This window comes from Leucopleurus acutus (genome assembly GCF_964270905.1).
Source record: "Leucopleurus acutus genome assembly, chromosome: 10".
In the NCBI taxonomy this organism is placed as follows: domain Eukaryota; kingdom Metazoa; phylum Chordata; class Mammalia; order Artiodactyla; family Delphinidae; genus Leucopleurus; species Leucopleurus acutus.
Window position 1 is genome coordinate 2,780,972 of NC_139153.1, and position 25,001 is coordinate 2,805,972.

The following is a 25,001-nucleotide window of genomic DNA, read 5'->3' on the forward strand; positions in this document are numbered from 1 at the left end:
CTTTGGCTCCTAGCTTAAAGAATGACACATACGCGGTTTTCAAGCTGTTTCTTGGAGAACGTGTGGTCTGGCAGAAATGGCCACCCTGCTGAGACGCGGCCCTACCACCCCAGGCCAGCTTCCACCCCGAAGCCTCCCGGTGAGGCGAGTCTCAGCAGCTCCGCGCTCTCCCCGTGTCGGCTCAGAGCCCGGGATCGTGTCAGGCAATAGTGCCCACGGGGGCCTGGAGAAAGCCCGTCAGGGAACTTGGTCAGCTTGTAATAAAGCAAGTTCTCTACCTTCTGGAAGGCGTGTGTCAGGCGGACAGCAGCAGGGATGCTGTCCCCCTGCTTCAGGATGTCCAGTCCAGAGGGTGGGCACAGACGTAGGCTCGCTTCTCTAGGACCTGCTGGGACACTTTCTTGATCAGTTCATCGAGATTTTCCGGAGAATCTGGGAGGGAAAGAGGAAGAGTAGGTGATCTTTGGAAAAAAATGTTCCAGCAATTCCTGTCATCACGAAGTCAGCCCTCCGGTGTGAAGGAGCCCTGAAGGTGGCAGCCCCGTCCCCAGGAAGTGATTGTGGGCTGCCCCCTGGCGACCCCACCTGCTGGAGAAGCCATTTCGTCATTCCCACTGCAGGCGGTGACAGCCGCGTCAGCACGGTGGGTGTGGCGTGCCGCGCTCCTCCCTCCGCAGGTCAGCTGGGTACAGGGGTCCCCCCAAGAGGCTCTCACCTGGCATCAGGTCCCACCCCCCCACTCTCCCCCAACCTGAGCCGCCCACTTACACTTGTCCAGCTGAGACAGAGCGAAGAGATTCTGGTAGTAAGCTTCCGTGCAGAAGATGTTGGCCAACAGAACCTGCCAGAACCAAAGTCCGAGAGGATGACTGCTGAGGACCCTGGGATCGCTGGGCCTTAGCGCCACCCGGCCTGGAGCCTGACCTCTGAGCTTCAAAGAACTCGGTCAGCCAAAGCGGGCAGCTTGACCAGAGTCAGGTGGCCTGGCTCAGAAGCCATGGCAGCCGTGAGCCAAACCAGCCCTGTCCCCAGGGCAAGTGACTCAATCCCCGCAGGCACGGTGCACGTCAAGACTGCGGGCGTGCACACAGCAGGTGCTCAGACTGCACCCACCCTGCTGGCACATGGGGTGAGGGCGCTGGGTTTCGGATTCCACACTCACTCCCCCTCCCCGCCCCCAGGCAGGAAGGTGAAGGGCAGTGGCCCTGTGTCCTGAACAGCACAGACCCGCCCATGGGAGCTGAGAGCACCAGCTATGGCCACGGACACAACTTGGCAACCCCACCCATTTCTGGGTCAGCTGGTGTGGACCCCGTGCTCACCCTGACCCCCAGGACACAGCCCTGGACGCGCCCAGCCCCTCCCTTCCCCACTACCCAGCCTCATTAAAGTGCAGCAGGAGGACCCCTGCAGGGAGGCTGCCTGTGCAGGTGGGAGGGGCAGGCCCACCTCATGGTCGTGGTTCTGGAGCCCCACACGGATAGAGCGGCTGGCCCGCGACAGCACGGCCGTCATCCCGTACAGGTTGATGAGGATGTTGGCCACTCGCTTCAAGACCAACTGCTCCTCCACGATGGTCTGGGAACAGAGGGCAGGGTGGAGACTGGCCACCCGGACACGACTCCAACACACTCTTCCAGGCCCACCTTTGCTCATCTCTGAGCCTCTCTCTACACCCTGGGGGAGCAGGGCTAACACTGCCTTCCCTTCGGGTTTTCCCTTAGCTCTGTCCAGATCTGGGCAGGAGTCAAGACAAGATCATGTCCCAGAAGCCGGGCTGAGACCACCGGCCAGTGCTTATTACCACCTTTGGATGCAAGAAACACAGATCAGGTCCTAAGAGTAAAGTCCAGGTGGGGCTACCCCTCCCGGCTCCAGGGAGCCTCTGGTCACCTAGAAGGTGCCCACCCAGCAGGGGCTCCCCCCACGCTCCCCAGCTAGCTGAGTGGTCCCCAGGGCAGGCAGCCACAGCCAGCCCTGCTTCCCCAGCCCTCCAAGGTGACCAAGATTTCTAGGCCTGGTCCCCACGCTTGGCAAAATGGCATCTCACAGATGCTGGCCCGCTTCGCTGCCCCCAGGTACCTTGCCAAAGCGAAGCAGCAGGGTCTCCACCGTGCGGCTGAAGTAGTGCACGTTCTGCTCGAGCTTGTGGGCACTGTCCTGGGGGGCCGGGGGGAGGATTCCGCTCAGCACCGCCCTCCCGTGGTGCCCAGGCCCTGCTGCCAGGCTTGGCTGTTCTCCACCGTGACAGGGTGGAGAAGGCACCTGGTGACCCTCGGACTGCCTGGTCCTCCCCGGTGCCCCCGCCACGCCCCCTCTGGGAAGGGGATACCCCTGGCTGGACCCACTCACCTCCATGCTGGGGTGCACGGCTCCGAGCTTCCCTGTCAGCCCAAGGTCCACAGTTCGGCCCAGGGAGTCCCGAACCCTCCGGCTGACAGTCTCCATGATGGTGGTCACATTGCCCTGTTTAAGCTGCCTGTAGAGAACCCAGGCTCTGTAAGCAGAGGCCCTGCAGCCGGCTCCTGCTGCCCAGCAACACGGCCCCGCCTCCATGCCAGCAGCTCTAGGGAACCCGGGCAAAAGCTCCCTGACTATGCAAAGCCAGAGGGGCCAACCCAGGACCTGGACAGTTCGTCAGGGAGCAGCCATCTCCTGTACAGCCCGAGGGGACACCCGGGTCACACCTGCTTCCAGGTTATTCTCTCCCCGAGAGCCTGAGAAGTCCTCTGGGCCAGCCATGCCTGGGCGCCGGCAGGGACTACTCACTGTCCTGGCCCCAGGGTGGGGGCAGGAGAGGAAACCAGTCCTGTGCTGGCCTTGGAGCTGGCGTCTCTCCTTGCCCCGGTTCTAGACGGGAGCTGCAGAGGAGGAGGGCAGGGCCCTGGCGGCTTCCCTCCCTCCAGCCAGCCTGTGAGCCAACTGAGCCCTGCCAGGCTGCACGCCTGGTCTACGGATGAGGCAGCGCCCTTCTCTGGCTGCCCTGGGACAGGCCTCTGCTGGGCAGGGTGGACCCGAGGGGCAGACGGTGGACGCGGTACCTACTTGACCCTTGCAGTCAGGATGCGGCCGGCATGCTGCAAGCCTGTCAGGGCGATGTACATCCGGAGAATCTCGTTGGTTCCCTGTGGCCAACATTATCCAGGTCAAAGGCTGCCCACGTCAGGGCAGCCCTAGCAGTGCCGTGTGTGTGACTGGCTAGGCCCTGCTGCATCCCGCTCACTCTTCAGAAGCAGCTGGGAGCAGGGCTGTGACCGGGGGCCAGGGCAACACGTGGGCTACTGCTTCCATGGGACAAGTTGGGGCTGACCAGATGGCGGCGGCCTCCCTCTGGGACCTACCCCATCCCATGACCAACTAACTGTGCATGAGTCATTCCTTTTTCCAAGCTTCCGATTTTACTTCTTTTAAGCAGAGAAACAGCCCCCTTAAAAGAAGTGAAGGGTACTAGTACCCAGGACACAAGTCCTTAGTGGACCCACTACTAGCTCAGTCCAGGCCCGGCTCCTCGGGAAGCAGCTGGCCGCACCGCAGTGCCAGGTGCCAACACCCCGGGGGCTACCTCTTCCCTGCTGCCACCCCTGGGCACCCCCCCCCCCGCAACCGTGAGCCATGTGACCTCAGGGACGCAGACCAGGGGGCCTGTGCCTGTCGTGCACAGTGGTGCTGAGAGTCAGAGAGGCAGGGGCTGGACTGGGGCACACCGCCAGGCCGCGCCACGGACGGAGACTCCGTGGGAGCGGAAGTGGCAGCAGGGAGAACTCCAGGCTGACCCAGGCCCGTCCCGGGTGGTCTTGGGTTCACGCTGAGGGCCCTGCACCCCTCAGAGCCCCTGAACCCGTGCTGACCACCCCACCAGCCACAGAGGACCGCACTCGCCCGGGCCAAGGGGAGGGGCCTTGGGAGAGGCAGGCCTGGGGCAGCAGGGTCGTGAGGTGGGACCTGTCCCTGGGGCCTCGGGCTGGCCGCGCCCTGTCCACTAAGGGAGAGGACACAGGGGACACCAGCAGCCAATGCGGTCTTTCCCCTGGAGGGGGAGCCCCCCAGGCACCCAGCCTCGCACTGGTCCCAGGGTCTGCCTCCGCACACCTGTGTCCAGCCTGAAATCCTGGCCGGCCTCCCTCCACAGCCGCTGGCCGCACCGCTGCCACCTACGCCCTGGGCAGGCTTGGGGCATTTCCTGGGTCGCGAACGCAAGCAAGCCATTCTTTGCTCCAAACTTTGTTACTGCTTCCCGGCCCTCACAGTACGATCCAAATAGGCTTCCATGGCTGGCTACTCTCTGGCCTTCCCGCCCAGCCCCTCTGCCCTGCCCACCCTGCCCCACCAATACCCCAGCCCCGCCGAGCAGGACCGGCCGCTGCTCCCTCCGTTTACCTGGTGCCGGCAGGTAAGGTCCCGTCAGGACCTGGCACACTCCACTCCCCTGCCCTCTCTGCCCCCAAGGCCAAGTGCGCTCCTTCCTGAGACCCCAGCCCCTCACCACACTGGTGTTCTGGAGTCGTCCTCTCTCAGCCAGGCTGCACGACCAGACCAGTAGCGCCCCAAAGGCGACTCTGGGGTCCCAATGCCCTTTCCTCCCTGCTCCCAGCCTGTGAACTCCCAACATCAGAGGTGCCAGGGAACGCCCTTGGGGTGACCCTGCCAGCTGCCTCATCACCTGGAATGGGCACTGGAGGCTGCACCCCGGCCTCCCAGGCGGAGACCTGCGGGCAGTCAAGCGAGAGGACGCGCCAGCCGGCCTGGGCTCTGCGGCCTGGCGCCAGGACCACGAGGCTCTGGGGTCCACAGCAGAGCGGGGCGGGGCCGAGAGCCCGGCGGGCGGCGCACTCACCTCGAAGATGAGCAGGATGCGGCTGTCGCGCAGGATGCGCTCGTACGGGTAGTCCCTCATGTAGCCTGAGCCCCCGAGGACCTGGAGCGCCTCGCTCACACACTGCCAGGCGGCCTCGGAGCTGAACACCTGCCGTGGACCCGGGGCAAGGTCAGCACAGGGCCGTCAGCCCCAAAGCCCCTTCAGGAGGACCCTCTGCCTCGGGGCCAAGTGGCTGCGGACGGGGTGGGAGGCTCCACGCGGAGGACTGGGCTTTGGGATGAGACGACCCAGGTAGGAGCCCTGACTGTCACGTCTCACTGGTGGCCAAAAACTGACCCCCCTCCCCAAAACAAGACAGAAGCACAGGGAACTCTGTGCTATTTACCTCAACCAGCTATTTCATGAAAGGAAGTTTTGATACCAAAATGCAGGAAGACTACAGACTCAGGACAGCACAGTCCTTCCCCAGGAAGCCCAGCTGCTTTGTTAGGAAGACAGGAAGTTACAATACACAGTGTGTATCCTCTTCTTTTGCTGTCATCACCAGCAGCTTGCTGGGAGACACTGGCCTCTCGTAAGCTGGACGCTGTCCTCTGCTGCTGCTCCTACGCTACTCTGCTCTCCCCGGCTGCATCCCAGGGGTGCCTGGCATGGTGGGTACCTCGTAAATACCTAAGTAGCGACAAACTAAGGAGGAAGACGGCAGGCACGCTGTGCGTGGGGTTACCTTCACCATGGCGGCCTCGATGGAGCAGTCAGGGAAGCCCGGCTGGTCCAGCATCCCCGCGGTGAGGTAGGCCATACTTTCCATCACGTAAGCCTTCTGAGCCATCAGGGCAAACTTCTCCTGGAGCGTTCAGAAAAATACACAATCAAGAAAGAATCTGCCTGTACTGAGACCCAAACCTGCCGAGCAGCAGAGAAGGTAATTCAGACCAGGCCCAGTGCCCAAGAGCACCAAGGCCCGGCACTCGTAAAAGGGGCCACGTGCTCATCTTCTCCCCGAATCACCGCCTAGGAGTCGGCAGTACAGACCCCCAAGCACACTTTCAATGCCCACGAGGTAGAGTTAGCCCGTGCGGTGCTTGACCCTCCATACCTGAATCAAGCCAAACTCGCTGAGGTTCCTGTTGAACTGTTTCCTCGTGCAGGCGTACTCGGCGGTCATTTCTGAAGAGGAGCAGAGTTATCAAAGAACAATTTTCTGGCTGTCTTAAAACGATTTCCTCAGTCTATCGTTAGCACCCTTCAAACACTCAGGCAGGATCTACGAGAAGCGGGTCTGCTGAGACCGACACCCTGAAAATGAGAGTCCTGCCTTCCAACATCTCCGGGTTCAGGAGTGACTGTCCCCTCTGAGTAGCACCCAGGGTGGGGGACAGAGCAGGATCAGGAGCCAGTCAGACACGTCTGGTCCCACTCTCGCTCTTAGCAGCCGAGCCTGGGCCACGTGGTCTCCCTGCCCTCATCAACACTATTGACCTCAGAGACACAGCAAAGGCCACGGGACGCTCTGCACAGAGAAGCAGGCTCACACCAGGCACATGTGTCCGTCTGGCAGCAGGAGGGTGGCCTGTGGCTTCCGCGCCAGCCCTGCAGGCGCGCACGTGCCCACAGCGGACCCCCTCCCTGCAGCCAGCACTCTCCCAACACTCCCCACGGACATTCACGCGTAACCCACTCTCACAGCGGGCTCGCATGGTAGACACCCAGGGTGGACAGGCTTCCACATTCCCCCATTTCTGGGCCTTGCGATCTCAGGGGCTCTACATCCTCTGGGGACAGACTGACCACGAGAGCGAAGCCCTTGCATTGAGGAGTTTTCCAGACAAGGAAGCACAGTCCAGATGGGCTCAGGGCCTTGGGGGAAGCTTAGCAGAGGGAGACAAGCCCTGAGCTCGCAGTCTGATCGGGGAGTGTGATCTCGGGCAAATCATTCCCCTGTTCTGAGCGTCCGTCCCTTTGTCTATAAACGAACTCTGCCCTGAACTCTGAGCAGCTTCCTGAGCACCCAGTGGGGAGCTGGCCCCGGGTACGCCCGCACCACAGCCAGGGCCCTGCGTGTCCCTGTGGTCCCTCGCACAAAGCAAAGATGGCAGTGACGTTCCGTGCCCCCCCAAACCCCTAGAAGCTGTTTTAACTTCACTGGCAAAGGGAAGTCTAGGGTTCAGTGCCCATAAAAGAGGAAAGGGACAATCCAAAGGCTGAGGGACCAGGGTCCCCAAGCTGACCCCGCGGCTCACCCGCTGTGCGGAGTCATCCACAGACAACCAGTGTTCAGGCTTTTCGGAGTCCAGCTCACATTCAGGTGTTCACTCAGCGGGCAGAGCAGCCACCCCTCTCTACCTCCACCAGAAGGTCCCCCGCCTCCCCCATCCTATGCGTGTTGAAACCTCAACACTAGCCCTTCAGGGGCAGCCTCAGTGCACCCTTCAGTCTAAATTGAAGCCCTGATCCTAGACTTGGCCAGGACTGGCTGTCAGCGGCCTGGCTCAGCGCTGGCCCACCCGCCCAGGGACGTGGCAGAGCCCCTGGGCCGGAGCAGGCAGGGGCACCAGGGGCAAGTCTGCCGCAAAGGGCTGCTGTCCCTGACTTACGTACCGATCAGTTTCTTGAGCATCCCAGCCACGGCACTGCCCATGCTGAACCGCCCGCTGTTGAGGATGTTCATGGCCACCTGCAGAAAGAGGAGGGCTCAGCGCAGGTCCAGCTGGGAAAGCTGAGGGCCCCAGAGGGCTGAAGGGGACAGACCGCAACAGTGCTCATCTGCTCTTACCAAAAGCTTTCCTGAAGACAACAGGCAGCATCCAGATGGAGTTAACCATCCTGCCAACCCTCCCCGGGCCGGGAGAGAACAGTCCCAACGCCTCAGAACCAGGCAACCTGTCAGAGATGCTCTCACAAACATCCCTGAAGGCACCCCCCCCCCCAAAAGAAATGGGACACCCTTATTCTAAAGGAAGTGGCCACTTCCCTCAGCCTCAGGGGAAGAGAGCAGAAACTAAGACTGGCTGGGTACCCACTGCCAACTCCTCACTTTCCCAGCAACGCTTCAGCGTCAGGGTCCTTCTTTCACAGATGAAGAGCCAGAGGTTCCAAGTGGTGAGCCAGTCACAGACAGAGCACGCAGGTGCCTGACATGCACGCCCGTGCACCCTGCACTGAGCCAGTCCCTTTCACAGACGTGACGCTCTCCTCCCCCCGCAGTGCCTACAGTAATGACCCTAGCTAAGGAGTTCTGTCAGCCTCACGCCTCTCTTCCAACCCCAACTTTCTCCCTAAAGCCGACGGAAAGCCGACGGCAAGCACACACACTGCTTCCCAAGTACCAGACTACCCGGGTTTGGGGAGGCACCCCCTTACAGACCTAAAGGGACCTAGAGACCATAGCCACCCCGGCAGCAGGGGAGGAGGGGCATCCCAGGCACACGGTGGACGTGTGGCCACCAGCACCAGGCTCCTAGAGGACGCTGTCACCTGCCCACCTCTGCTCAAGCCTGTGAGGCCCAAGGAGGAGGCGTCAAGGCAGGGCTGGGGCCTGGGGGCAGCAGGCAGCCTGGGGCTCAGCTTCACACGTGGCACTGCTTGTACTGACTGCTCGCCTGCGTGACTGGGATTAACCAAACATGCCTCTGAATTTGAATTTATGACTACTTGCTAAATAACCTGAATGGAGACTCTCAAAACAGATCCTGTGGGGCTGGGGAGACTGGAAACACCTGCTCCAGCCACTGGGCAGGCAGCACTGGTCCTGACAGGCGAGTCCGAGGCGGGTGGGCAACTCGGTGGGCACGGCCAGAAGCTGGGGCTCGGCGAGGTCACAGTGCAATGTGACCTGTTGTGCCTCCGCTCGGGCCTGTGACCTGTAATGTCAGACTCCCTGTGTCTCAGGACATGGAGGGGGGACGAGGGGGGGGGGACACCGGTCCTGCTTGACCTGCCAGGACTGCAAGCAGGAACTGAACCCCCACCCTTGGTCCCTCCTCCCAGACTGGTTCTTAAAGGCCACCTCACAGCTGCATGAACAAACTTACGTCACAGCCCCATCGTGGTTGATTCTCAGCTTCACTTACAACAAGAACAAGAGGAGGAAAGGACTGGACACCAGGCCCCAGTCCCCAGGAGGATGGAAGGCCTGGCTGGCTCGGCCTTACCTGAAAGGGCTCGTGAGCCTAGGCGTTCCCTCCCACCCAGGCCTGATCCTGCCGCGTGGTCACCTTCCTACCGCAGAGCAGTCCCCTCCCACAACTACACTCCAGGTACGAGACACGGCTGTCCCCGCAGCCCCCGTCGCTGACCGCCTCTGCGCCCCGATGAACCTCCTACTTGACCGCACGCGGCATCGGCATTCCCCGGGCCTGTGGTCATCCTACCCGCCATCGCTGGGATCACCATAGCGTGTCGTGCTTTTCAGTGCTGAGGCTGACTGGCAGGCAATCCCACTCATCACAAGATAGGGCTTTAGAAATCTGTTTTTCTTTTGCATACTAAAACCATCACTTCTCACCTAACACAATGGAAAAAAAATTTTTAATGCAGAGTTGGAAAGGACTGGGAAAAGACCTTACACACAGTCCAACCGTCCAGCAGGCAACATGGCAACATGGACCAAGAACTTAAAAATGACCACGTCCTCTGACCCAGAAACTTGACTGGTATTTAAACTCAGGAGGCGATGAGAGAAGTGTGCAAGTTATGTATAAGGATACATGCCATGCAGTGCAGTCCCGAGTGGGGAAGAAGGGAAACTGCGCTAAATGCTCGATCCTGGAGACCCAGGGACAGCGACTGTGGCGTCACCACATGAGGAAATGCTGTGTGGTTCTGAACCTCAGCAAATCAAATTCCCTAGCATGAACGACTATGAGGGCTTGTTGATAAGTGAAAAATACCAGCTATCACCTCTTACACACACACACACGCAGAAATATTTCAGTGATGTAAACTATTTAAAAAGATCTAGAAAGACAAGCACCAAAAGTGTGAACAGTGGAGACAGCAGAAGCAAGAAGAACTGCAATCCTGCAGCCTGTGGAACAAAAACCACATTCACAGAAAAACAGACAAGATGAAAAGGCACAGGGCTAGGTACCAGATGAAGGAACAAGGTAAAACCCCAGAAAAACAACTAAATGAAGTGGAGATACGCAACCTTCCAGAAAAAGAATTCAGAATAATGATAGTTAAGATGATTCAGGACCTCGGAAAGAGAATGGAGGCAAAGATCGAGAAGATATAAGAAACGTTTAACAAAGATCTAGAAGAATTAAAGAACAAACAGAGATGAACAATACAATAACTGCAATGAAAAATACACTAGAAGGAATCAATAGCAGAATAACTGAGGCAGAAGAACGGATAAGCGACCTGGAAGACAGAATGGTGGAATTGACTGCTGCGGAACAGAATAAAAAAAAAAGGATGAAAAGAAATGAAGACAGCCTAAGAGACCTCTGGGACAACATTAAACGCAACAACATTCACATTCTAGGGGTCCCAGAAGAAGACGAGAGGGAGAAAGGACCTGAGAAAATATTTGAAGACATTACAGTCGAAAACTTCCCTAACATGGGAAAGGAAATAGCCACCCAAGTCCAGGAAGCTCAGAGAGTCGCATACAAGATAAACCCAAGGAGAAACATGCCGAGACACATAGTAATCAAATTGGCAAAAATTAAAGACAAAGAAAGATTACTGAAAGCAGCAAGGGAAAAATGACAAATAACATACAAGGGAACTCCCATAAGGTTAACAGCTGATTTCTCAGCAGAAACTGTACAAGCCAGAAGGGAGTGGGCATGACATATTTAAAGTGATGAAAGGGAAGAACCTACAACAAGATTACTCTACCCAGCAAGGATCTCATTCAGATTCGAGGGAGAAATCTAAAGCTTTACAGACAAGCAAAGCTCAGAGAATTCAGCACCACCAAACCAACTCTACAACAAATGCTAAAGGAACTTCTCTAAGTGGGAAACACAAGAGAAGAAAAGGACCTACAAAAGCAAACCCAGGGCTTCCCTGGTGTCGCAGTGGTTAAGAATCCGCCTGCCAATGTGGGGGACACGGGTTCGTGCCCCGGTCCAGGAGGATCACACATGCCGCGGAGCAGTTAGGCCCGTGAGCCACAATTACTGAGCCTGTGCATCTGAAGCCTGCGCTCCACAATGGGAGAGGCCGCGACAGTGAGAGGCCCACGTACCATGATTAAAAAAAACCCAAAAAACCATAACAATTAAGAAAATGGTAATGGGAACATACATATCAATAATTACCTTAAACGTGAATGGATTAAATGCTCCAACCAAAAGACACAGGCTCGCTAAATGGATACAAAAACAAGACCCATCTATATGCTGTCTACAAGAGACCCACTTCAGACCTAGGGACACATACAGACTGAAAGTGAGGGGATGGAAAAGGATATTCCATGCAAATGGAAATCAAAAGAAAGCTGGAGTAGCAATACTTGTATCAGATAAAACAGACTTTAGAATAAAGAACGTTAGAAGAGAAAAGGAAGGACACTATATAATGATCAAGGGATCAATCCAAGAAGAAGATACAACAGTTGTAAATATATATGCACCCAACATAGGAGCACCTCAATACATAAGGCAACTGCTAACAACTATAAAAGAGGAAATTGACAGTAACACAATAGTGGGGGACTTTAACACCTCACTTACACCAGTGGACAGATCATCCAGACAGAAAATACAGAAACACAAGCTTTAAGTGACACAACAGACCAGAGAGATTTAATTGATACTTATAGGATATTCCATTCAAAAACGGCAGATTACACTTTCTTCTCAAGTGCACACAGAACATTCTCCAGGATAGATCACATCTTGGGTCACAAATCAAGCCTCAGTAAATTTAAGAAAATTGAAATCATATCAAGCATGTTCTCTGACCACAACGCTATGACATCAGAAATAAATTACACAAAGAAAAACGTAAAACACACAAACACATGGAGGCTAAACAATACATTACTAAATAACCAAGAGATCACTGAAGAAATCAAAGAGGAAATCAAAAATACCTAGAGGGCTTCCCTGGTGGCACAGTGGTTGAGAGTCTGCCTGCCGACGCAGGGGGACACGGGTTCGTGCCCTGGTCCGGGAAGATCCCACATGCCACGGAGTGGTTGGGCCCGTGAGCCATGGCCGCTGAGCCTGCGTGGCCGGAGCCTGTGCTCCACAGCGGGAGAGGCCACAACAGTGACAGGCCTGCGTACCACAAAAAAAAAACAAACAAAAAAAACCCTAGAGACAAATGACAATGAAAACACGACAATCCAAAACCTATGGGATGCAGCAAAAGCAGTTCCAAGGAGGAAGTTTATAGCAATAAAATCCTATCTCAAGAAACAAAAAACATCTCAAATAAACAATCTAACCTTACACCTAAAGGAACTAGAGAAAGAAGAACAAACAAAACCCAAAGTTAGTAGAAGGAAAGAAATCATCAAGATCAGAGCAGAAATAAATGAAATAGAAACAAAGAAAACAATTGCAAAGATTAATAAAAGTAACAGCTGGTTCTTTGAGAAGATAAACAAAACTGATAAACCTCTAGCCACACTCATCAAGAAAAAGAGGGAGAGGACTCAAATCAATAAAATGAGAAATGAAAAAGGAGAAGTTACAACAGACACTGCAGAAATACAAAGCAACCTAAGAGCCTACTACAAGCAACTCTATGCCAATAAAATGGACAACCTGGAAAAAATGGACAAATTCTTAGAAAGGTATAACCTTCCAAGACTGAACCAGGAAGAAATAGAAAACATGAACAGACCAATCACAAGTAATGAAGTTGAAACTGTGATTAAAAATCTTCCAACAAACAAAAATCCAGAACCAGATGGCATCAGAGGTGAATTCTATCAAACATTTAGACAAGAGCTAACACCCAACCTTCTGAAACTCTTCAGAAATTTTCAGGGGAAGGAACACTCCCAAACTCATTCTGTGAGGCCACCCTGATACCAAAACCAGACAAAGATACTACAAAAAAAGAACAGTTCAGTATCACTGATGAATACAGATGCAAAAATCCTCAACAAAATACTAGCAAACAGAATCCAACAACACATTAAAAGGATCATACACCATGATAAAGTGGGATTTATCCCAGGCATGGAAGGATTCTTCAATATAGGCAAATCAATCAATGTGACACACCATATTAACAAACTGAGAAAGAAAAACCATACGATCATATCTCAACAGATGCAGAAAAAGCTTTTGACAAAATCTGACACCCAGTTATGCTAAAAACTCTCCAGAAAGTGGGCAGAGAGGGAACCTACATCAACATAATAAAGGCCATATACAATAAACCCACAGCAAACATCATTCTCCATGGTGAAAAACTGAAAGCATTTCCTCTAAGATCAGGAACAAGACAAGGATGTCCACTCTCACCACTATTATTCAACATAGCTTTGGAAGTCCTAGCCATAGCAATCAGACAAGAAAAAGAAATAAAAGGAATACAAATTGGAAAAGAAGAAGTAAAACTGTCACTGTTTGCAGATGACATGATACTATACATACAGAATCCTAAAGATGCCACCAGAAAACTACTAGAGCTAATCAATGAATTTGGTAAAGTTGCAGGATACAAAATTAATGCACAGAAATCTCTTGCATTCCTATACACTAATGATGAAAAATCTGAAAGAGAAATTAAGGAACACTCCCATTTACCATTGCAATAAAAAGAATAAAATACCTAGGAATAAACCTACCTACAGAGAGAAAAGACCTGTAGGCAGAAAACTATAAGACACTGATGAAAGAAATTAAAGATGATACAAACAGAGATATACAGTGTTCTTGGATTGGAAGAATCAATATTGTGAAAATGACTATACTACTCAAAGCAATCTACAGATTCAATGCAATCCCTATCAAATTACCAATGGCATTTTTTACAGAACTAGAACAAAAAAAAATCTTAAAATTTGTATGGAGACACAAAAGACCCTGAATAGCTGAAGCAGTCTTGAGGGAAAAAAATGGAGCTGGAAGAATCAGACTCCCTGACTTCAGACTATACTACAAAGCAACAGTAATCAAGACAGTATGGTACTGGCACAAAAACAGAAATATAGATCAATGGAACAGGATAGAAAGCCCAGAGATAAACCCACACACCTATGGTCAACTAATCTATGACAAAGGAGGCAAGGATATACAATGGAGAAAAGACAGTCTCTTCAACAAGTGGTGCTGGGAAAACTGGACAGCTACATGTAAAAGAATGAAATTAGAACACTCCCTAACACCATACACAAAAATAAACTCAAAATGGATTAGAGACCTAAATGTAAGACCAGACACTATAAAACTCTTAGAGGAAAACACAGGAAGAACACTCTGACATAAATCACAGCAATATCTTTTTTGATCCACCTCCTAGAGTAATGGAAATAAAAACAAAAACAAACAAATGGGACCTAATGAAAATTCAAAGCTTTTGCAAAGCAAAGCAAACTACAAACAAGACGAAAAGACAACCCTCAGAATGGGAGAAAATATTTGCAAACGAATCAACGGACAAAGGATTAATCTCCAAAATATATAAACAGCTCATTCAGCTCAATATTAAAAAAACAACCCAATCCAAAAGTGGGCAGAAGACGTAAATAGACATTTCTCCGAAGAAGAGATACAGATGGCCAAGAAACATATGAAAAGCTGCTCAAAATCACTAATTATTAGAGAAATGCAAATCAAAACTACAATGAGGTATCACCTCACACTAGTTAGAATGGGCATCTTCAGAAAATCTACAAACAACAAATGCTGGAGAGAGTGTGGAGAAAAGGGAACCCTCTTGCACTGTTGGTGGGAATGTAAATTGATACAGCCACTATGGAGAACAGTATGGAGGTTCCTTAAAAAACTAAATATAGAATTATCATATGACCCAGCAATCCCACTACTGGGCATATACACAGAGAAAACCATAATTCAAAAAGACACATGCACCCCAATATTCATTGCAGCACTATTTACAATAGCCAGGACATGGAAGCAACCTAAATGCCCATCGACAGACGAATGGATAAAGAAGATGTGGTACATACATACAATGGAATATTACTCAGCCATAAAAAGGAATGAAACTGGGTCATTTGCAGAGATGTGGACGGATCTAGAGACTGTCATACAGAGTGAAGTAAGTCAGAAAGAGAAAATAAATATTGTGTATTAATGCATATATATGGAACCTAGAAAAATGGTACAGATGAACTGGTTTGCAGGACAGTAATTGAGACACAGATGTAGAGAACAAACGTATAGACACCAGGGAAAGCGCCAGGGGGTGGGAGGTGGTGGTGTGATGAACTGGGAGATTGGGATTGACATATATACTAATATATACTACTAAAAAGGGTAACTAATAAGAACCTGGTGTATAAAAAAATAAAATTCAAAAACATAAAATAATAATAAAATAGGTAAAAAAGTGTGAACAGTGGATGGCAACTCCCCAGGGACGGGCTTCAGGGGACTCCCGTGTTCCCTCATCTGTGTGTGACATCTGCACACAGACGCCCATTGTGTGCCCTCCACCTCCCCTACCCTCTGCTCCACACTTCCCAGGCAGCAGTGGCTGGAGCCCTGGCTGACGGTCCTTGGGTGATTCTTGTAATGCTCAGGAGGCCAGGGAGGTCCTGCTTTGATCCTTGTTCACAGTCAAGGTGGGGGCAGCTTCCCACTGTGAAGACACTTACCCAGGCCACCCAGTAAATTAGGGCAGAGCAGCAATATAAAGACAAATAGCCCAATTTAAAGACGGGCATAGAGTTGGAAAAATATTTCTTCAAAGGAGATAAACAGCCCATGGAAACAACCTTAATGTCCACTGACAGATGAATGGATAAAGAAGATGTGGTACATGTATACAATGGAATATTACTCAGCTATAAAAAGAATGAAGTAATGCCATTTGCAGCAACATGGGTGCAACTAGAGATTATCATAAAGTAAGTCAGAAAGACTTATTATCTGAAGTAAGTCAGAAAGAGAAAGACAAATACCATCTGATATCACTTATATGTGTAATCTAAAATATGGCACAAATGAACGTATCTACAAAACGGAAACAGACCCACAGACATAGAGAACAGACTTGTGGTTGCCAAGGGGGAGAGGGGAGGTGGAGAAAAGGATTGGGAGTATGGGACTAGCAAATGTAAACTATTATATACAGAATGGATAAATAACAAGGTCTTACTGTATAGCACAGGGAACTATATTCAGTATCCTGTGACAAACCATAATGAAAAAGAGTATTAAAAAAAAAGAACGTCTGTATGTGTATAACAGTTACTTTGCTGTACAGCAGACAATGGCACAACACTGTAAATTAACTATACTTCAATAAAATATTGGGTTGGCCAAAAACTGACTTCAGTTTTTAAGTAAAAGTAAAAGACACATTTTTCATTTTCATCAAGAGCTTTATTGAACAACATATTCACAGTTTTGTTCCACTACCTCCACCATTTTTCAGGCAACTTCATAATTCCATCTTCGCAAAACTTTTTATCTTTTTGAGCAAAGAATTGTTCCAGGTACCTTTTACAGTATTCCAGGGAATTGAAATTTTTCCCATTAAGAGAATTTTGTAAAGACCAAAATGAATGGAAATCTGAAGCCTGGTGAATATGGTGGATGAATCAGAACTTCCCAGCCAAGCTGTAACAGTTTTTGCCCGGTCATCAAAGAAACATGCGGTCTTCCGTTATTCCGATGGAAGATCATGCATTTTCTGTTGATTAATTCTGGATGCTTTTCTTCAAGTGCTGCTTTCAGTTGGTCTCACTGGGAACAGTACTTGTTGGATTTAATCATTTGGTTTTCCAGAAGGAGCTCATAATAGAGGACTCCCTTCCAATCCCACCAATATATACAACATCACCTTCTTTGGATGAAGACCAGCTTTTGGTGTGGTTGGTGGTGGTCCATTTTGCTTGCCCCACAATCTCTTCCATTCCACATTATTGTACAGTATCCACTTTTCATTGCCGGTCACAATTTGTTTTGAAAATGGAATGTTTCATTACATTCCAGTAGAGAATCCATGTGGAAATATGGCCAAGAAGGTTTTTTTCACTTAACTTATATGGACCCCAAACATCAAAGTGATTAAGATAACCAAGCTGGTGCCAATGATTTTCAACATTTGATCTGGATATTTTGAGTATGTCGGCTATCTCTCTCATGGTATAACGTTGATTGTTCTCAATTAATGTCTCGATTGATATCTATCAACTTCAACTGGTCTACCCAACCGTGGAGCATCGTCCAGCAAGAAATCTCCAGCACAAACTTCACAAAACACTTTTGACATGTTCGATCGGTCACAGCACCTTCTCCATACACTGCACAAATATTTTTTTGCGTTTCAGTTGCGTTTTTACCTTTCCTGAAATAATGAAGCATAATATGCCCAAAATGTTGCTTTTTTTCTTCCACCTTCAATATTAAAATGGCTACACAAAAATTCACCAATTTTGATAAGTTTTTTTAAAAAATGCATGCTGATATGACAGCTGTCAAAATACGATCTAGCAAAATTGTTTCGAATGAAATTAAAGACAACTAAATGCTACTAGAGCCATCTTATGGAAAACATCAAACGAACTTTTTGGCCAACCCAATAAAATAAAATAAAGGGGATAAACAGCCAATAAGCACATAAAAAGATGCTCAACACGACTAATCATCAGGGAAATGCAAATCAAACCACAACGAGATACACTTCACGCCCACGAGGATGGCTGTAATTTTAAAAATGGACGATCACACATATTGGCAAGGATGTGGAGCAACTGGAACCCTAAGGCACTGCTGCTGCGAATGTGAGACAGTGCAGCTGTTGTGGAAGAGTTTGGCGGTTCCCCAAAAAGCTAAACATAGAGTCACCATTTGACCCTCCATTTCTTCCAGGTGTGCGCCCAACAGAATGGAAAACAACATTCACACAAAAACGTGCACATGAGTGTTCACAGCAGCATTATTCAAATGGCCAAAAATTGAAACAACCCAAATGTCCATCAGCTGATGACAGATGGACAAAACATGGTCCATGCACATGATGGAACGTTACTCAGCTATAAGAAGGAGTGACAGCTGCTAGACTTGGATAAACCTTGAAAATATTATGCAGCGTGAAAGAAGCCACACAGGAAGGACCACACATGGATTCCATCTAAATGAAACATTCAAAATAGGCAGATGGGGCTTCCCTGGTGGTGCAGTGGTTGAGAGTCTGCCTGTCGATGCAGGGGACACGGGTTCATGCCCCGGTCTGGGAAGATCCCACATGCTGCAGAGTGGCTGGGCCCGTGAGCCACGTCTGCTGAGCCTGCGCATCCGGAGCCTGCGCTCCGCAACGGGAGAGGCCACGACAGTGAGAGGCCCGCGTACCGCAAAAAAAGAAAAAAAAAAAATCCGCCTGTCAATGCAGGGGACACAGGTTCAAGCCCTGGTCCGGGAAGATCCCACATGCTGTGGAGCAATGAAGCCTATGCGCCACAATTACTGAACCTGTGCTCTAGAGCCCACGAGCCACAACTACTGAACCCACGTGCCACAACTACTGAAACCCGCATGCCTAGAGCCTGTGCTCCGCAACGAGAAGCCACCGCAATGAGAAGCCCTCGCACCACAACGAAGAGTAGCCTCCGCTCACCGCAACTAGAGAAAGCCCGCACACAGCAACAAAGACGCAATGCAGCCAAAAACAAAAATAAAATACATTTATAAACAAACAAACAAAACAGGCAGATCCACAGAAGCAGAAAGTGAAACAGCGACGGCCGAGCTCTGGGAGAGGGAAATGAGAAAGTATGGGGTGTCTTGCTGGGGTGATGGCAATGTTCTAGAATTAGACCATGGAGATGGTTGCACAAGCACAGTGAATATACTAAAAACCAACAAAGCATTCATTTGAATATGGTAAATTTTGTCATGTGAATTACCTGTTATTAAATATATTCTTACTCTAAGAAAAAAAAATCAGGGTAAGCACTGAGGACCCAGGGCTGTGCGTCCTGAGCTTTGCAGGGCCACTGGGCTGCTCTCTCCACTGGCTGGGGGAGGACTCTACCCCTAAGTGAGGGAGGGTGAGACTGAGCGCTGCTGCACCCCTGCCTCCCAAGGCTGACTTCTCTCCGCTCTGCTGACCTCCATGCAGAGAGCCATGCATGGCCGCCTGGCCAGCCCAGCCCAGTGCACCGCCAGCAGGGAGGTGACGGGAAGCTGGGCCAACGCACACGAGACTGCAACAAAGGTCAGCACACGCAGGGCAACGCACCTTAAAGCCGCCTCCAACTTCTCCGAGGACGTTTTCCACAGGCACCCTGGTGTTCTCAAAGTGGACCTCGCAGGCTGGAACACATGACATCCAGGACCTCAGCTGAGGGGGACGAAGCGCTCTACCCCCGATCCCGACTCGAGGAACGCGGTTCATTCACTCACTCGCTCATTCATTCAGACCCTCCACAGTCCGAGCTAAGGGACCCAAGAGGCTGAGCCTCGTGAGGACCACAGGGCAGCTCCAGGTGGGCCGAGGGCCACTTACAGGATACCAGCCTCGAGTGAGCTGAGTGCCGACTGGGCTTAGGTGGGGAGGAGGGAGAAGGGAGGAAGGAGGAAGGAGGAGTCCCAGGCTGGAAAGATGGGGGTCTGCTGTACTGCAACACTGACCCAGGACCCCCAGCACCACCTCCCTCCAAGGCTGAGCGCCACAAGGTGGCGACGACCTCACCTTGAAGTCATCACTGCCTGATGTGCAGAGAGATTTTGCCAAATGTTCAGGTGGAAACAAAACTACTTAAGTCTCATGTTATCTTGATGTTTGATACCTTTTTATCAAGATAAAATCTCACCTTGTCTCTCTCTCTCTCATACACACACATGCATGCACGTGCCACTCACTGTTGGAGCCTCGGATGCCTAACTTATCCTCAGGTTTCCCGCTGGTGATTCCACCAAAGTCTCTCTCTACTATGAACGCTGTGACCTTGTCCTTTACTGAGCCATTAGAATCAACAACCTCTGTCTTTGCAAACACAGTAAAAACACTGGCTAGTCCTCCATTGGTGATCCAGACCTGAGGAAAGAAAGCAAAAGGGCTCCAGAGAAAAGCAAACTACTACAAACTGGCCACCCTCAGCACCAGCTGCCCATCACAGCTCAGGCCAGAACGGGCTCAACCCAGCATCCCCAGAGCATGGATTTCCCCAGCAGACACAGGTGGCCCTGCACGTGTGTCAGTGCGTGTCAAGAAGCTCTGGCTCAGCATGAAACAGCTGGGGGTGGGAGGGAGGCAGAAAGGAGTGAGGGAAAGCGGGAGGGGGAGGGGAGGGGGAGAAGGAGGGGAGAGAGGAGGATGGGGGAGGGGAGGGGAGGGGGGGAGGGGAGGGGAGGGGAGGGGAGAAGGAGAGGGGACAGGGAGGGGGAGGGGGAGGGGGAACAGACTTCTCAACAAACTGCTCCATGTAGAACTTATTTGGATCTTAATTCAAGCAACTTGTTTGTAAAAAATAAGTATGAGACAATCAGGGAAGTTTGAACGTTAAGCAGATAGTAAGAAATGATCAAGGTTTAAGCGTACGCCGTGACTTTCTCAGGCCCGTCCTGCAGAGATGCACTGAGCTCGTCACGGCTGCCATCCAGGACTGCAGCGTGACGGAGGAAGCACTGAAGCCGGGAGACGGGGGTGGACGTTCACGACACTAAACTTTTGTGTTTCAAAATCCGTGTAATAAAAAGTTAAAAGAATGGACACACGAGAGCAGCTCAGGGAGGTGGGCAGCACTATGGAGGCCTGCGGGCTCAGGAGCCAGGACACCTTGGTTCCCATCCTGCCACTAGGTGGACGGTATGGTGGCGGGTCATGTAACCTCTCTGAGCCACCGTTTCTTCTTCCAAAAAGGAAGTGCATCACCCGAGGATGACGGTTAAGGGGTGATGTGCCTGCCCTTTATGATCCCTGGAGCATGGGAAGTGGTCAGTGCGTGGTGGTGAAGGTCAGGACGGAGACCCTGACCCGGCCACGGAGGCCACGCAGCTGTACCTTGGAGCCATTGAGGACGTAGTGTTTCTTATCTTCACTTAACGTGGCCCTGGTCCGGATGGAGGCAGCATCGCTCCCACTGCGGCGAAGAAATACGCGGTTGAGGGGTAACGCTGGAGACAAGGCCCCACGGAAAATAAAGGGCCAGCTAATAGACATATTCAGCTTTGCAGCCACAGACAATCTGTAGACAGACGGGCACGTTCCAGTAAAACTTCATCTATGAAAACAGGTGGCGAGGTGGGTTTGGCCAACCCCGCTCTGTCACATCGGGTGAGAAGGCGGCAGCGACAACGTTTGGGAGGTCTAAACACGGAAATGCCGGCTCACGTGGGCTCTAAGCTCCCGCGAGGCGAGCGCAGGGGACCCAGGTCCCCAGGTGGGGAAGCAGGATGGAAAGGGGCTGGATAACGGACTTGCCCTCATGGCGGCCGTGAGACTCGGGGCTCATCACCCCATCTCACTGAACCTCAGTTCACAGCCTGTAAAGTGTGATACAATACCACCCGCCCTTTATACTCTGAAAGTCGCTGTGAAGCCTGAATGCATTACTGTATATTAGGAGGGTTGCAAAGCACAAAGAAATTACAGGTGCTGTCAGCCATGTTATCTCATTTGTAAAGGTCACCAGGAAAGAGAAGTAAGGTAGAGATAAGAGAGCATGAAGAGAATGGGTGAGAAAAGCTGTGGACTCAACTCCCGGGAAGTCTTCAGGGAGGGAAGAAGCCAGCCACCCCTCTTCAGTAAAAAGAAAAGCCCCTGGACCCTGAAGCTGTGAGTGACGCGCAGGGCTGACCTGGCTGGCTCCGTCAGGCAGAAGGCGGCCACGTGCTCCCCGGAAGCCAGCTTGGGCAGGTACCTGGCCTTCTGCTCCTCGCTGCCGGCCAAGATGATGCCCTGGCAACACACACGGGCTGCTTTCAGCGGTGGCAAGAGAGAAGTGTGTGAAACGTGCTTGCAGAACACAGCCCCTTCTGGAACACGCTTCCTTCACGCAAGAGCTGGCAGCCGCAGTAAAAAATGGGGAGCTGTTGGAGGGTCTGGGGAGCTGGGCTGCCAGGGAGACCCCCAAGCGCACAGTCCAGGGTGGCCTGGCACAGCTCCAGGAAGGGCCTCAGTCTTTCCGGCAATTCCTCCACTTCCCGGCAGGGTGGCCAGAGCCGGGTGGCTGGAGCCACAGCTGGTGCTTGGGCAGCACCACGCCCGGGCACCAAGCTTGCTGTGCACTCAGCCCCCTCGGTTTCTACACTGAACAAGAACCACCCAAGGAATGAGCTGTGGGCCCCTGGACCTGCCCTGAAAGACTCCAAGCAGCGGAGTAGGAGGACAGGTGCCAACAGCAGGGGGGACACGCTCAGGCCCTGAGGGAGCCAATCAAGAGGTGGGGTCACCTCCAGCCCGTGGTGAAGGCAGGCTCCATGGAGGCAGTGGCATCTGGCCTGGGCCTGGAAGGATGGGTCAGAGGCGATGGGGCAGGAGGAGGTTTCAAAAGGAAGGACAGGGCCACCGAAGGGCACTGAGCACGGTACAGCGAGGCTGCAGGACAGTGAGGCTGCAGGACAGCGGGCCTTCCTCCGAGACGCTGAGCCGGCTGCCCCCTCGCCACTGCGGAAACCCAGACCCCTGACCTTGAGGCCGATGGCCTGGTGTGCTGCCAGCGTCACGGCGATGGAGCAATCCAGGCTGATGATCTCCCCCAGCCGCGCGTACATGGTGTTGGAGAGGCCCAGGCCACCTAGGGCAGAAACAGGCCAGCTTCACTTACGCTCCAGCCCCAAATTCCTCCCAGGAAAGGCAAGTGGCTTTATAAAGTCAGCTCCCCATTTTTTAAAAATCAGAACACAGAATGGTACAAAGGAAACAGAAACTACCCATCAACTTATCACTCAGAAAGAGCACTTTTGTGCACATCCTCTCAGACTTCTTCTAGGCATGTAAGCATATACAGGTGTATATTTTAATATAAAAATGTAATATTTAATACAAAAACATATAAACACCTAAACACACATAAAGTTACTTGAAATGCTGTGAATACCTCCTATCACAGATCTTGGGCTTCACAGACATGAACCCCATTCCGAAACCCACCCCCAGCATCTCGTGGCCTCCAGGAAAGGTCTCTCTGCCTGGGATACTGGCATCCGGGGTTGGGTCCTTCTGTCGCAGGGGTGCCCCGTGTGCTGTTGGACGTGGGGTGGCATCCTTGACCTCTGCCCACTAGAAGCTCCCCCTCCTCCACAGTTCTGACAACATAAATGTCTCTAGATGTTGCCAAATGCCCACCCAGGGTCAGGGGGCAAAGTCACCCTCGGAAGGAGTCAGTGTTCTAGGAGCAAAAAGAGAAAACACTAAAAACGCAGACTCCGCTGAACTTGGGTATTCTGCATTTTATCTTCAACTTCCGGCGGTGGTGGGGTGGCCTTGTGTGCACCTTACAAATGACTACCCGAGGCCTAAGGTCATGTGTGGCCCAACTGCAGGGGGCACCTTCCACACAAGGGGAGGGCCGAGTCCCTGCAGGGGTGCGCAGCGTCCCCTGCGCTCAGCGGGGACCCAGGGAAGGCCAGGGCCCTGCGGGACCCATCACCATGCCGCTTTCAATCAAAACGCTTGTGCTCCTACTTGTTTCACATACTGAAGTCAGTGTTGCTTGTTAAAAAAAAAAAAAGCTGTGTATTTTTTTCCCCATGAAAGTATCAGAAAAATCATGGGGGGAGGACAATCAATGGGGACGGATGACAGGTGTGTGGAGACTGCTTGACGGGGGGAGGGGCTGAGGGGCCAGAAAGACCCCGGGGGTACCCAGGGAACTGGGGGCGGAAACCAGGCTGCCGGTGGAAAGGCCTCTTTTCCAGGATGGCGGTTTCCAACCAGCCTTCAGAACACTCCAGGACTGGGAACAATTCCCGAAAATGTTTTGGCCATGAACATAAGGTTGCTGTGGCCTTAATTTCCCCAGGAAGGATTTAAAAAAAGGAAAGACAATGAAATAGTCCCAAATGTGACCACTGTCATCTCATAAAAGAGCATTTTCACACCCAAGAAGGGGACATAAAACAGGAATAAGGGATGGATTTGTGCAATCACATACATACACACACACACACACACACACACACACACACACACACACACACACACACACACACACACACCACACGAGCTGGCATAAAACACAGAGAGATGCAAAAAGACATATTCCAATTTCACACAAAAACTGTCTGGAGGAAAACTTAACTGCTGCTTCTCCTCAGTCAAGAAGTCGTTTCTTAACGCTTCTGAAGGGGAAACAATCACCAACCTGGCTGTCTGCCAGCTTTCCTCCACTATCTGTTTTCTCCAAACACTTATTTTTCTCAGCTCATGACACCAACTGCCGCTCTGTGGCTCAGCCCCACCTGGTCTCTATTCTAATATTCGACGTGGCCCCCACCTTACGGCAGACAGTTCCCCGGGGCCTGTGAGTTACCGACAAGTGACACCGACAGGTCTCCAGGTGTGGGGAGAGCTCAGTCCCCGGTCCCCAGAGGCTGCAGGTGTGGCTCCCCCCAAGAGACCTGTGCTGCATCCCGCCACCAGAGGGAGCAGCAACAGCAATTATTTCATGCTTTCTGCACAGACTGGAACTCCTTCCATACATTTGGAAACGCGGTGACAGGGATTTCATAGGATGGCGAGTAGGAGACGTCCTTTAACAGCTTAATACACTGCGACAGACACACATATAAACGAAGATTTAACCTGATTAAAATATGCCTCTCAATTAAGGAAAGCAGGCATCAAACTCGTTTGTTCTATATTTTCACATTTTGTCTCAGACTGCAGCAGCTGCAGGATAGGTCCCAGTGGGACTTCCTGCACAGGCAGCGAGGGCCCCCACCCTTGGCTGTGGGGTGGGGTGTGCGGGGGGCACAGGTCTCACTGAGATAAACCCGGCAGAGGCAGAACATCAAGGACAGCTCCCGCGTCCGGGCCTCGCCATGCAGGCCTAACCCACGGCCTGGCTGGGAGAACGTACCTGGGTGTCACACACCACCTACAGCTCTCGGGTGCAAACCACTGACCCTGT

At 51.8% G+C, this 25,001-nt stretch overlaps 1 protein-coding gene across 1 annotated transcript in view; it reads right to left on the bottom strand.

Annotated features, from left to right (window-relative positions):
• Nucleotides 1–40: 40 nt before the first annotated feature.
• Nucleotides 41–25,001, bottom strand: part of ACAD9 (acyl-CoA dehydrogenase family member 9) — a 59,082-nt gene continuing 34,121 nt past the window's right edge. Inside the window, exons 4-18 of the mRNA XM_082849080.1 lie at nucleotides 22,558–22,664; nucleotides 21,726–21,826; nucleotides 20,930–21,008; nucleotides 19,789–19,963; nucleotides 19,166–19,239; nucleotides 7,418–7,493; nucleotides 5,916–5,986; nucleotides 5,544–5,663; nucleotides 4,835–4,963; nucleotides 3,046–3,125; nucleotides 2,353–2,479; nucleotides 2,083–2,160; nucleotides 1,450–1,578; nucleotides 769–841; nucleotides 41–432 (exon numbers count right to left, since the gene is read on the bottom strand). Of these exons, the coding sequence (XP_082705206.1) occupies nucleotides 332–432; nucleotides 769–841; nucleotides 1,450–1,578; nucleotides 2,083–2,160; nucleotides 2,353–2,479; nucleotides 3,046–3,125; nucleotides 4,835–4,963; nucleotides 5,544–5,663; nucleotides 5,916–5,986; nucleotides 7,418–7,493; nucleotides 19,166–19,239; nucleotides 19,789–19,963; nucleotides 20,930–21,008; nucleotides 21,726–21,826; nucleotides 22,558–22,664 (1,520 nt within the window). The 3' untranslated portion in view covers nucleotides 41–331. The remainder of the gene's footprint in view (nucleotides 433–768; nucleotides 842–1,449; nucleotides 1,579–2,082; nucleotides 2,161–2,352; nucleotides 2,480–3,045; nucleotides 3,126–4,834; nucleotides 4,964–5,543; nucleotides 5,664–5,915; nucleotides 5,987–7,417; nucleotides 7,494–19,165; nucleotides 19,240–19,788; nucleotides 19,964–20,929; nucleotides 21,009–21,725; nucleotides 21,827–22,557; nucleotides 22,665–25,001) is intronic.